Genomic DNA, 13,170 nt, shown 5'->3' with positions numbered 1-13,170 from the left:
AAGAAAAAAATTGCAATATTATGACAAACTTATAGTAAAAATAATATATATTTTATAGTAATAATATATAGCAATATAGTTATAGTAGTGGAGTTTAAATACTAAAGAAAAACTGTGCTTTCTTTTTAAAGTAATAAAAAGTAAGGTAGCATAAAGTTGAAATATTAAAGAAAAGGTGTTTTTAAGTCTCATTATTCTTGTTAGTTTTTTGGTATGTTGGTGTTGATGTTTGGTATGTTATTTTTGAGAAATTAGGTTGTGAAAATTGATATAATATTAGGATAATAAAGTCAAAATGTTATGGGAACAAAATAAAATTATGAGAAGGAAGAAGGCAAAAGTTGAAATAGTTGGAAATGTAAAAAAAAACTACAACAATGGAAAAAACTGCTGTCATTTCATGAGAAAAAAATCATATTGTAACAAGAAAACAGTTGCAATGTTCTGATAATAAACTTGTAGTATTAGTGAAAGATATACCTACAAACATGTACCAATATGAGTGTAAAATGAAAATAACCCAACAGTTAAATGTTTTTCCCTGATGCATTTCGTTTGAGAAAATCATTTCATTGACCGAGCATAGAGGACCCAGAGCCCAGAGCCCAGAGGGAGGCTGACGTCAATTGCAGCAATGAACGCATTGTTCAGATGCAATGCATTATGATTTTTTTTTTCATTTTATACTTGTATTCATATATTCATACATGTTTGTATGTTAAGCTATTGTGTGATGAATATTGTGTTGTTACTAAACTATTTTGTTGTGATACTGTTATATATATATAATAGTTAATAATAGTTATAATAGTTATATATATGGAATTTTCAATGGGTTGACCAACTCATGAGTGGATTTATTTGAAAACGATTTGTGGAAAATTCAGTTGGGGGAAAAATTACATTATGGAACAAAGCCAAAAGATTATATAAAATATTATATAAACAATAATAATTGTTAACAAATATTAAATAAATAATATGATAATATTAAAAAATAATAACAATATATTGCGTTATTTTAATGATTTAATTAAATTTTACGACCATCCAAAAACAAGCTGGAGGCCACAAACGGCCCCCGTTAAGAGTATATTAGCATATACCAGGGGTACCTATTAAAGTGACATTGTGTTGCGTTTTCCCAGGAACCTGAACTACTTTGATCATCACGAGAGCCCAGCATCCGTGATCTTGAGCCTGTGGGAGGCTCAGCACCAGGACTCGGGAGACCTGGACTCCTTGGCCAGCGCCCTGGAGGAGATCGGCAGAGTCCAGTCGCCCGGAAGCGGCGGCGAAGAGGAGCTGACCTCCCTAAAGTTGTCAAGGACAGCAGACTGAGCCAGGATCCGCTCCTTATTGCATGAACGCTGCCGGACTTCCCGCTCGGCTTTGGCCCAGAGAGACCGACGCTGCAAGTCCGTAATTCCTTTACTGAGGAACCTTTGCAAACACCAGGCGGGAACGCTGAACCTCACGGTGAGGAATGTTTGTGTTTTTGACCAGAGTGAGTCATCTCACTTTAACTTTGAGGTGATGGACGCCGGTGACTTCCTGCGGGTGGTCCGAATGTTTATGTGACGTTTATGTGTCATGTTGTCATTCTTTCCTTTTCCTTTCTACGTCGTGTCTTTCATTGTGCGGAAACAGGAGTTCAGAACACAAAGAAGGAACGTTGATGCCAAAAGGTTAGCATCAAGATGTTTCACATTAAGAGTGGACGTTGAGGGCTAGCTAACACGTCGTCATGGTAATACATTTATTACAAGTTGTCGCTGCTGGTTTGAATCGTGTTTGCTTGTGGACGCCTCCCAACCTGAACCAGAACCTGGTCCACGTGCTCCAAGATGACTAATAAAGTGGCTCTGTGTCCAACTCTGTGTCGCCTCTCTTTTCACTGCGACTTCGACATCAAATACACATACCGGCCAAATCGGGATCTCTTTGTGTGTGAACGTCAATTGTAGACATAAATATCCAAATCCTAATGTGCTAACCCAGCAGCTAAACTAGCTAGCTACTAGCAATGTTGCTAACAACAAAAATATGCCAACTAAAGCATTGAGTCACGCTGATTAAAAAGCTAAAGAAAGCAGGAAGCTAATTTAATATTTGGTTAACACTCTTCATAGCTTAGTAGCGGCATCATGCTAGCCACTTTGTGCCAAACTAGGAAGGTTATGTTGGTTGAAATAGCTCTTAAACACAAATTTAAACATTTTATTACATCTCTTCATCACTACCTTTGTAAAGGATTTTTTATTCTGATTGTTAGAATAATAATTTAGTTGGATTGTGTACCTAATGATGTGGCCAGTGAGAGTGTATGTCTCCGCAGCCACCAGAGGGCGCTGTGCGCCTTCTCCTCAAGCGAGACTGTCGTATTGGGACACGTCCACACACACGGAAGTGTATGACGGTATTATCTTTTTTCTTGACACCCATCTTCACTGTGGGGGGACATTTTAATTGCACTGTGCCCCTCTCTCTCTCACACACACACACACAAGATAATAACTCTAATTAAGAAGTTAAAGAAAGCGGGAATTAATATCAGATAAACGTGTGAAAAGAGGCTAGCTTATTAGCTGTCATTGTAGCCACTAGGAAGGAACTACGTCATAAACTGATTAAATAGATAACTAACCATGAAAAACTTCTCCCAGAATGATACAAGCACAATAAAAAAAACATTTTGTAAAGTTAATACATCTGTGCATTATTATCTTTTATTGTCGTTATCGTTATTTTTTCTAATGGATTTCATTGGCTGGTGTTCCTAATGAAGGGGCCATGAGTGTGTGGTGTCCACATGGCCACTAGAGGGCGCTGTGCGCTTTTTCCTCAAGAGAGACTGTATATGAACATGTGGCCTGATCTTCCTGCTTGACACCAATCTTCATTTTAACTACACTGTTCCTCCCTCTCTCTCACACACACACACACACACACACACACACATACACAGACACACAAAAGCCCCCCCCCCAACACTACCACCCATCCGCAGCAGCAGCAGGGCATGCTGGGTAAATATTAATCTGCTTTATTATCTACACTCTGCAAAGCGTGACCGAGCCGGATGTCACTTCCCCCCCACCCCCCTTTACCAATAAATGCTGCCCCCCTCCTCGCCTCCTCTACCCCCCCCCCCCCCCCCCCCCCCCCCCGCCTGCCCACCAGTGGCCAACTGGTGTGAGTCAAAAGGCTTAAAGACAACTCTCACTCTCTTTTTTTTTTTTTTCCTAAAGGCCAAGCAGACACTCGACATTCCGACCAGGACACACAGGAAGTGCTACAGAGAGACGGGGAGTGGTGGAGTGGTGGTGGGGGGGGGGAATGCAAGTCATGTGCAGCTCATGAGAACTAACCTACAAAAGTTGGAATTTGTTTTGCTTTGAGACGGCTCTGTTGCCACGGCGACGTCCGCTTTCCCAGGCTAATCCTCCAGCACTAAAGCTAGTGTGCTAATTGTGCTAATTCACTTGCCCCCTCCCGCAAAAAGCCCCCCGCCCCCCTCCCCCAGGCGCCGCTACCACCACCCGAGAATGGATCCAAATTCCACACTTGCAGTCGGTGATGAGACGGGAGGAACCCAACAGTCAGCTTGGAAGCGAGCGCCAGGATCCATTTGTCATTTTTACACAGCGTGGGTGGCTGCTGTTGGGGGGGGGGCGGTTGTGGTATGCTTTGGATTACCGTACGTTTGCGGCTGGCGGGCCGTCTGCTGCCGGCTGGGATCAGACGGCTCACATCAGCGTCGTCTGACTTTTTCCAAGACGACCAAGTCTATTTTTAATGCTCCCAATTATCACCCTGGCATTCCCGCCGGGCCCCAAAACCCCTCCTATCAGGTCATGTGACTCATCAGGTGCAGGTGCCAAGCACGCTGACATCACCTGCGCCCAAACAAAGGCCGCATTCCTCGCTGCGTGCTAATCTTCTGTTAATGTTCAGCCCAACCGGACTCAACCGCTCTGCAAAGCTTTTGTCTGACGTCCTCGCCTCCTCGCCTCCTCGCCTCCTCGCCTCCTCGCCTCATCGCCTCCTTGCCTCCTCGCCACCTCTCCCCGGGGCGTCCAGACTGGTGCTGAATCCACAAGAAGATTTCCAGAAGGTTCTGCCAGCAATCTCGCCTGGTTCCAGAACCCCAAATCCTCCAAGCCTCCTCTGGTTCCATGACGTGAAGATAAACGTGCGGCGGCGGGGGCCAAAAACCAGCGGCGCCGTAGACGCTGACAAACTCGCATGTTAGCCTTAGCTGTGCCTGCTAGCCTACTGCTAGCCTTGTTTTGATACTTGGATTTTTTTGGAGTGTGCGGTTTTGTTCCATGCAAGCTGATTTTTTTATTGTTAAAAAATGTTATTGTCCGCTGGCGCGTTCTAAAAACAAGAAAATTTAACACAAAAATTATTTTTAAAAACCTAACAAAGACAGCAGTAATTGTCACTTCTGTGTGACCTTGAAGGCATCGCTCGCATTGTTTTTATTTCAATTTCACTTCTGTTATAGAGAAGGATTTTGATATGATGCTGCTTCAAATGCTCCATGAGGCTGGTCGTGATTAGCTTCCCTGGTTCTGTGGCACCACAGGGAGTCTGTGCATGGCAAGGTTTGCACGGAGCTGCAATGTCTTTGCCACAGAGCCGACATCATTCCTGTTCCTCGCTACTTTGTAGCCATAGCCTTTCATTTTCAGCTAAACCAATTACATTGAATCATTCAGCTCATTCAGGAATAGTGTGCTATATAGTCAGATTTTTAAAAAATGTGCAGATCTTCCAAAAATTCCACAGCATTTTTCCCATTGAAGGGTTAGAAGAAGAGATTCAAGAAGTGTTTAGCCGTTTTTTGGGGGTTTTTTTGTCTTCTAATTCTGCCTTCATTTTTCAACCGATTTACGACATTCAAGCATTCGGGAATAGTTAGCTATCTAGTCAGATTTTGAAAAAAAAATGTGATGGGTTAGAGGAAGAGATTCTGGAAGTGTTTTGCTGCGTTTTTTTGTCTTCTAGTTCCACTTTCATTTTTTAACTGATTTCCGACATTCAGGCATCAAATCATCCGGCTCATTCTGGAATAGTTAGCTATCTAGTCAGATTTTTTATAAATGTGAAGATCTTCCAAAAATTCCACAGCATTTTTCCCATTGAAGGGATAAAGGAAGAGATTCAGGAAGTGTTTTGCCATTTTTTTTTTGTCTTCTAATTCCGCTTTGATTTTTCAACCGATTTACGACATTCAAGCATTCAGCAATAGTTAGCTATCTGGTCAGATTTTTTTTTTTAATGTGCAGATCTTCCAAAAATTCCAGCATTTTTCCCATTGAAGGTTTAGAAGAAAAGATTCAGGAAGTGTTTTGCCGTTTTTTTTTTCTTCTAATTCCGCTTTCATTTTTCAACCGATTTACAACATTCAAGCATTTGGGAATAGTTAGCTATCTAAAAAAAAAAAAAAAGAAATTGCAGATTTTCCAAGAATTCCTTCACATTTTCCCATTGAAAATGAATGGGCCATTGGACAGGTTCCTGTTTATTAGGTTAATAACTACTAGTTCTTGACTATCATCGCATTATACGGCCATAGTACCTCAGCACTTTCCTAGGTACTTATGTACAATAGGCAGGAAGTACATTGGAATACAGGAGGTGAACAAATGTATAGCAACTGATATGAAACCTCTTCCTACTCCTTTTTGGACATGCAGAAATACGAATTGTGTGCATGTTTGAGATTAATTCAAATTAATTCAATTCTGCTTGCGCATTTGTCCCAAAATCGCCTATCCTGTAGTTTGACTTGGAGTAGTAGTTTTACTTTACTCATCCAAACCTGCACCCACACATTCCCACCAAATGGGAGTCAAGTGGAGCGAGTGGAGCTGTTGACCCGCCGTCTAGGGACTGAGGTTTCCTCAACATGGTGGCCTAGAGCCTCCCTCTCTTCATTACCTTTTTCTGTGTGCGACATCCCCAACTAGCGGTCCGGCATGGACACGCTCCAGGAAAAGTCTCATCCTTTCATTGTGGAAGAAAGTCACTTCCATTGTGTCCACGGAGCGCCGCGACATAAGAGACGTATTTTTCTTCTTTCTTGTACCGCGACACCTGCAAACCCCTTGAAGGCCTCGCCGGCGTTGTTGGTTTTTTTTTTTCCTTTCCTCTCATTTCTTTTCCCCCTGTCGACCTTCCTAAACAGACTTTTCAAACAATACCCAGCGGACGTCACAAGTTAACTCACAGGAAGGTTTCTCTTCCTTTTATTTTTTCTGCCTTTTCCTCCGCAGGTCAGGAGGTCAGGCTGCGAAACACCGCCATCCGCTGCTCGCGTACACACACACACACACACATGAAACGAGTGGAGGCTGGTGAATTATGGCAGACTTCTGTGTGCAGTGTGTCTTTGAGTCTTTGAGTGTGTGAACCTGCTCAGGATGAGCTTGCGAATAACTCAGCCGAGCACTTCCTGTTTTTGAGCACGGACGTGGTTGACCTCAGGATGTGGAAGGATCGGAAGATGCAGGAGCAAGGAGGTTTTTTTTTTTTTTTCCTTGACAGGCAGCGACGAGACGGCCTCGGCATCTGCCGCGCAGCTTCTGTCGTTTCTGCTTCTTCGTCAAGGCCATGGCGTCACCTCGGGAAGGGGGGTGGGGGGGGCATCACATAGTAGTCGCCAACCAAAACACCAACTCCACTGCTTATTGATGACAGGTTTTTGTTCTGTTTTGTTTTGTTTGTGTCACACAGCCACCTGTGTGACACATGTCGCACTAGCCAATGGTTGTCATGTTTGCCTATGTCGCCAACCAGCGACTCGCCATTTTAAGCGCAGGTCATTTTTTGCAGCTCAGCGTGAACGAGGATCCATTTGACACCCGTATGTGAAAGTTCCCAAAAATGCAAAGAAAAAACATTGCCGACTTTCCCAAGTTAGTGTTGTATAAACATGCTGAAAGCTATCCATGCTAACGTTAGCCAGACATGTGGCTCTGTCTCAACGCCAATGCTTCCGTCAGTGCACTTGGATGAGTGTGTACTTAGCTCCTTGCTCCACAGTCGCCGTTATGTCATGTTAGGCCCTTCCTTCCCGTGACCGAACCAAGATGGCGACTACTGAGAGCGGAGCCTGGCTATTTGGAATGTTTTGAGAGCAACACCTGGTGCTGACTGTGTACTGCGTTACGGCTTTTCTCTCGGTGTGAGCCCACTAGGAAGAGGGCCGACTGAGACACAGTTACCGCATGCTAACTTGACCACGCATTTATTTATTTATTTATTTATTTATTTATTTATTTATTTATTTATTTATTTATTTATTTATTTATTTATTTATCTATTTATTTATTTATTTATTTATTTATTTATTTATTTTTATTTACAAGGATTTTATTTTAACATGTTTTTTTCATTGGAACAATCCATTAGCATGTTTTATTTTATATTATTTATTTTTATATATGCACTCAGCTTATTATATTGCACTTTTTAATGTTTGTCTATTTATCTGATTTTTGATTGATTTATCTGATTGATTCTTAGCACTCTAATAAATGTATTCTCATTTTTATTTCATTTATTAATTATCACTTTATCACTTGGGTTATTTTTAATTATTATTCATATGTATTTTCAATGTGAATTTTTTGAATATTTAAAAAAATGTTTTTTCATTATTTTTAGATATCTTTATATTTTAATGTATATATTTATTTTTATTATTCACATTCAGGTTGTTTCTAATGTATTATTAATTATATGTATTTTCAATATTTTTTAAATATTAAAAAATATATATTATTACATATTTTTATATTTAAATATATATATATATATTTTTTAATTTATATATTTATTTTTATTATTCACACTCGGGTTATTTTAGATGTTTTAGCTTTTTTTTAGCATGCCAGTCTTATTAGTAGCACTCAGGTTACATATACTCCATATAGATATATGTGTATTTATTTATATTTTTATATTTATATTATACATTCAATTAAGTTTTTTGCTTTCACTAAATGAGAAGTGATCCAGACACTTTCACAAACTAATTTCTCAATCTTCCTTCCTTCACGCCACCGAGGGACGTCACGTTTATTTGTGCTGCAAATGACCGTGCAGCGGTTTACTTTCATTGGTCCAAATGTCTTCTCTGGAGACACACACACACACACACACACACACACAGCGTTTGGAGCACTCTAGACGAGATGAGATATCGTCGGGAGGAGCCATGTTTGACAGGATGTTTGTCGTCTGATGTTGAACAAACACATCATCATGTTGGACGCAACGGCTGCATTCCTTACATAAACTCTTATCCATGCTTTTTTAGCGTATATTCTGGAATGGAATGGCCTTTATTGTCATAATACAAGATGTACAACAAGATTGGAGATTCACGTTCAACTTTTTCCACTTCAAACCCCCCCAGAGATCCCCTCGGCCTGGAAAGTGTACCGTTGTTTGCCCTCTCGTACTGCTTATTAGATTAAATCGGACTGCTAGAAGTTATTTGTGCACATCTTGTTCCTATTCTGCTGCTTTCTCAACGCGAAAGACAGCAAGTGTGCTCATGGTGGGAGATATTATTCATTACCTCGCCTTCGTTTGTCTTAGTTAGTCATTAAGTTGGCTAATTAGTCACCGAATATGCATCCAGTCTGCCGACGTACTTAAACACAACACAAGTGTGCATGCTTTGTATGCTTTGTGTGTTGAAAGCAGGATTTATTATGATGGGTTGTTGTGGGGGGGGGGGCAACATTGAGTAAAATGCTAAGTACGCTAAGTAAGTACACATTTTCTGTAAAAAAAAAAAAGTTAATGTTTTGTTTTTTTGTGTTGCAAGCACCACGTGAAAAGCAGCCTTTGCTAAACACTGCTCATTAGCATTAAAGGTACACTCAAAATGGAGGTGTTTCCATTATTTTCCATTACTTTTTTAAATACCGTTTCAATACGTTTAAAAAGCTTTAATGTAAAATGCGTAAAATGCTAAGTACGCTAAGTAAGTACACATTTTCTGTAAAAAAAAAGTTAATGTTTTGTTTTTTGTGTTGCAAGCACCACGTGAAAAGCAGCCTTTGCTAAACACTGCTCATTAGCATTAAAGGTACACTCAAAATGGAGGTTTTGCCATTATTTTACATTTTTTTAAAATACCGTTTCAATACGATTAAAAAGCTTTAATGTAATTTTAAAATATATTTTTAAAATAGATTTCATGAGGGATTTGTGGTTTTATTGCTGAGTTGAGTAAGTTTGTCCAACTGTGATTTGTGCAGCGCAAACGCAACCCGATTTGAATATTCAATGAGGCGCGCTGTGATTGGTGTAGAGGCCCGTGACGTCACGTGCCGTGCCCAGCCAGGAATCAGTGCAGCTGAGTGTTAGCTAGAGCTCGGACGTGAGGACGAGAGCGGCTCCCAACTTTGAATAACTCTGAAGATAAACACTCGTGAAAGAAGTCGGACGACGGATTGACTTGTTTGCTAATCTTATGTTGTTGTTTTTTTAGCCCATTTTCATTTGACTTCGCCTTTCATTTCGAAGAACTTTTTTTTAAGTGACTTCGACAATTCCCAACATGAACACCGGGCCGGCGCTGGGAAAGCTCTCCGTAAGTCAAACTCAGTACTTTAAAGTACTTTATTTTTCACTGTCATAACACTTTCAATTAGAAATAGTTAATAACAACTTCTGCTGTTACGCTAACGTAACTTGTTGCCTCGGGAACAAGTAGGGATGTCATATCGTCAAACATTACTCATGTAGAATCACTGTGTATGAAATAGTCCGTCATTGTTCCGCCGACACATTCTCACTGTGTGTGGATGACAGTGTGTTATTTTGTGTATATATATTTTTTAATAATGCAACTGTTGCAAGCTCATAAGTTTGTTAGTTGCCGCTAGCCTCTACGTGATGTTGAGGCTGTTTAACTTTGACCTCAACAAGTCCAACTGTCATCGACTTCTGCAAGACTTCCTTCACCTCTAATAAGACTTCCTGTGTATTCGGATAATAAAGGACCATAACGAGTATCGACTCTTTGGTCTGACATCATGAGCGACTAATGTGGTCTGGGGTTGAGCGCATGCCGTGTAATTCCCCGGTAATACGCTAGGAGCGGTGACATTCATAGACTGTTCAGTTAGTTGGGGGGGGGGGGTGGTTTTGAACTATGGGAATGAATATGCTAAGGTGGGCTTGGAGTCGTACAGGTAGGGAATAATCTCAGTAACAACTTGATGATAATAAGCCATTTTTACCTTGAGTGAGTGTAACTATTACGCGCTAACGATGGATCTGCGCGATCGATCGATAGCGCTGCGCCCGAGATGGATCCATCGTTAGCGCAGAAATCGATCGATTTCACGATGGATATAACTGCCTTGCGCTGGAGACCGATGCATCGCCTTCTTGTTGATTCTTGTAAGTAAAAACGCTCAGCTCTGCCATCTGTTGGCATCTAAACAAACTACACACATCCATCCGGGCGCAGTAATATACCATCGATCGATTTGTGCGCTAACGATGGATGGATCCATCGTAACATGACTATTTGCGACAAACTGTGGCTGGTGATGTTGGAATGATTGATTGTAAAAAGTCTTAAATGTAGTGAGCATCAACAATAATTCAACAACAAGCAATTTTTGGCTACATTAAAGGTAAGTATCGTAACTAACAGCGAACATTTGACGCAATGACTGACAATTTTTTGGTGAAGGTAAACGTCGCTAATAGTTTCAGATGCAGTGAACAACATATAGGTAGCTAAGTAGCTACGTTTAACTTAATAATGTAGCAAGTGGCGATTAATGCTAACGACAAGCGCAGCAAACTTGTTTATGTTGCGTTGTATAGTTGACAATCCATGTCACCATGCTAACAAAATGGCCGTGGATCATGTGACCTACAACGCTACCTGTCCACTTCGAATCTTGGCCCGTCACCCCTTGCCCCCCACCACCCGCCCACCTCACGGGGTCACCCAGTGCTGTGTGTGAGCTAGCGGTCTCGCTGCGATCCGCCAATGCGAAAGGTTCCCGTGTTGGCTGGCGACGTCACTGTTTATCTTTTGTGTAAACCACAGAACATTCTGGAAGAGGCCTCGCCAAGTGGCCTTGTTGCTGAAGGGGGGGGCTGTGAGGAAACTGGACCCCCCCACAGGCTAATCCCCCCCCTCCCACACACGCAGATAGGGAGCCTACGTGCCTGCCTGTCCCCAAAACTTCCTGTGGTTCGGCACACACACTTGCTGTGATATTAGTGGCATCAGTTGACGGGCGAGTGCAAATGTAAACTTGATTCCAATCTCTTGTTGCTTACTTGTGCGTCTGGGTGTGGGTTCACACAGGAAATGCCCCCCCCCCCCCCCCCATCTCTGTGGACAGCACAGAAAAGGGCAGGACGGACATCTGGGACATGCTCAGGCCAAACAGTGTCTGGGGACGAGCAAGGCGAGGGGGCAGGGAGGAGCGGGGGGGGCGTCATCCAGCCCTCAGCTCGTGTAACTTATCGAGAATGATGCAACGTGCGGCAAGGCCACAGGCCGGCGCCTGCCGCAGGTGCTCCGTCAACACGGTGGATTAGAGTGTATGGCGCTGAGGTGACCCGGTCGGCCAATCAGAGGGCGGCTGACTCACCTTCACCTGATTCAGGTGCACCTGTTGACTCATGACATTCCGGCAGGAATGCCGTAACCATGTCAACACTATCACAATAACAATAAAACTGCACAATGAGGTTATTTTGATACGACAAAACACATTGCAAGCATTTAATACATTTTAATATTAAAGCCATCCAGACATGAAATAACACCCGTATAGTCATTTTTACACTAATATTACCCAGTATAATAGACATAAAAAGAGAAAACACACCATTTAAGACATAAATATGACTCATGCTCGTGTGTGTTGCTGTAAATGTGTTATGGGCATGAGGGCAGTGATGTTGAGTTTGAGCTGGATTATTGCTGCAACCAATACGATATTGCACCTTTGAATATCAGCCAACACTGATACCGTCCAATATCAGCACAGATTATACATACTTTGTGACTTTTTTTTTTAGTGCGGAATATTAGAAAAGGTGTGATCAAGTGATATCAGTCAAATAGAGAGCAATGGCCGGCAACAGTACGTTTTTTTTGACCAGACATAATATCGTGAGGCTGGATACTCGAAGCGTATTAACCCAACATTACTCACCACTTCTGTTATTGAGAAGGATTTTGATATGAGGCTGGTCGTATTTAGCTTCCCTGGTTCTGTGGCACCATAGGGAGTCTGTGCATGGCAAGTTTTGCACGCAGCTGCAATGTCTTTGTCACATAGCCGACATCATTCCTGTTCCTCGCTACTTTGTAGCAAAAGCCTTTAATTTTCAGCTAGCGCTGTTGTTGGGGTGACATTGGCTCTGAGCAGGCCGATATAAGCCGATATTGTTGAATTTGTGATCATCGGAATGGGACACACCTACTAATAAGTCAAACCTGCAATAAAAGCTTGTTGTTCTGGCAATCAAATCTGGCGTGTGTGTGTGTCTGACACCTAGTGACCAGCGTCAAATACTGCATAATGAATGTGTCCTTTGAATGCCTTATATTTGTAGTTTGGTTCATGTTATGCTAGCACCTGCTTTAGTTGCACAAAAATACGTAATTTTTTTTCATGAATAGGCCGGATTCAACCATGGAACATTGGGATTTATTCATATATATTTGAAAGCCACGAAAAGTTTAAATGATTGGAAAATTGAGGGAAAAAACCAAAAGCCACGCTAACGAGTTAATCCAAAAAATAACTTCATAGAGGTCAGGGACATGTGCCAAGCAAGACCCGTTTGCATTTTGGTCATTAGAGTCCGTTCGCATCGGGGCCAAAGTTGCATGTCAGGATTTGTCAATCAAATGGACTTGTTTAGGTTTGTTCAGCCTTGGTGGAGATCCCAGCCACGCCGCGGTGGCATTCAATGTTTTATGTTTGTTGTTCTAGCAAACGATGCTGCAGTATGCTAGTGGCGGTTGTTGTCATCATCATGTGAAAGGAGTCAGGACTGGATTGCTATTGAAGATGAATTGAATGATATGGTTCATAAAAGCACTGTCACCACCGCATTGGTTGTGTCAGACTGCGAGGCATGACGGGTCACACA

General features: G+C 41.8%; 2 protein-coding genes across 4 annotated transcripts in view; both read left to right on the top strand.

The window, feature by feature from the left end:
* Window positions 1–1,875, top strand: part of LOC131106719 (netrin receptor UNC5D-like) — a 198,388-nt gene extending 196,513 nt beyond the window's left edge. For both annotated transcript variants that reach the window (XM_058056062.2, XM_058056063.2), the window contains exon 18: window positions 1,149–1,875. In XM_058056062.2, the coding sequence (XP_057912045.2) occupies window positions 1,149–1,341 (193 nt within the window). In that variant the 3' untranslated portion in view covers window positions 1,342–1,875. The remainder of the gene's footprint in view (window positions 1–1,148) is intronic.
* A 7,498-nt stretch (window positions 1,876–9,373) lies between these two features.
* LOC131107362 (tumor necrosis factor receptor superfamily member 10B) overlaps window positions 9,374–13,170 on the top strand; it is a 31,959-nt gene continuing 28,162 nt past the window's right edge. For both annotated transcript variants that reach the window (XM_058057310.2, XM_058057309.2), the window contains exon 1: window positions 9,374–9,622. In XM_058057310.2, coding sequence (XP_057913293.2) covers window positions 9,590–9,622 — 33 coding nt within the window. In that variant the 5' untranslated portion in view covers window positions 9,374–9,589. The remainder of the gene's footprint in view (window positions 9,623–13,170) is intronic.

The sequence above is a fragment of the Doryrhamphus excisus genome, linkage group LG19, assembly GCF_037039965.1.
Source record: "Doryrhamphus excisus strain RoL-2023G ecotype Guam linkage group LG19, RoL_Dexc_Guam_v1.1, whole genome shotgun sequence".
NCBI lineage: Eukaryota > Metazoa > Chordata > Actinopteri > Syngnathiformes > Syngnathidae > Doryrhamphus > Doryrhamphus excisus.
This window is presented reverse-complemented; position numbering and strand designations above follow the sequence as displayed.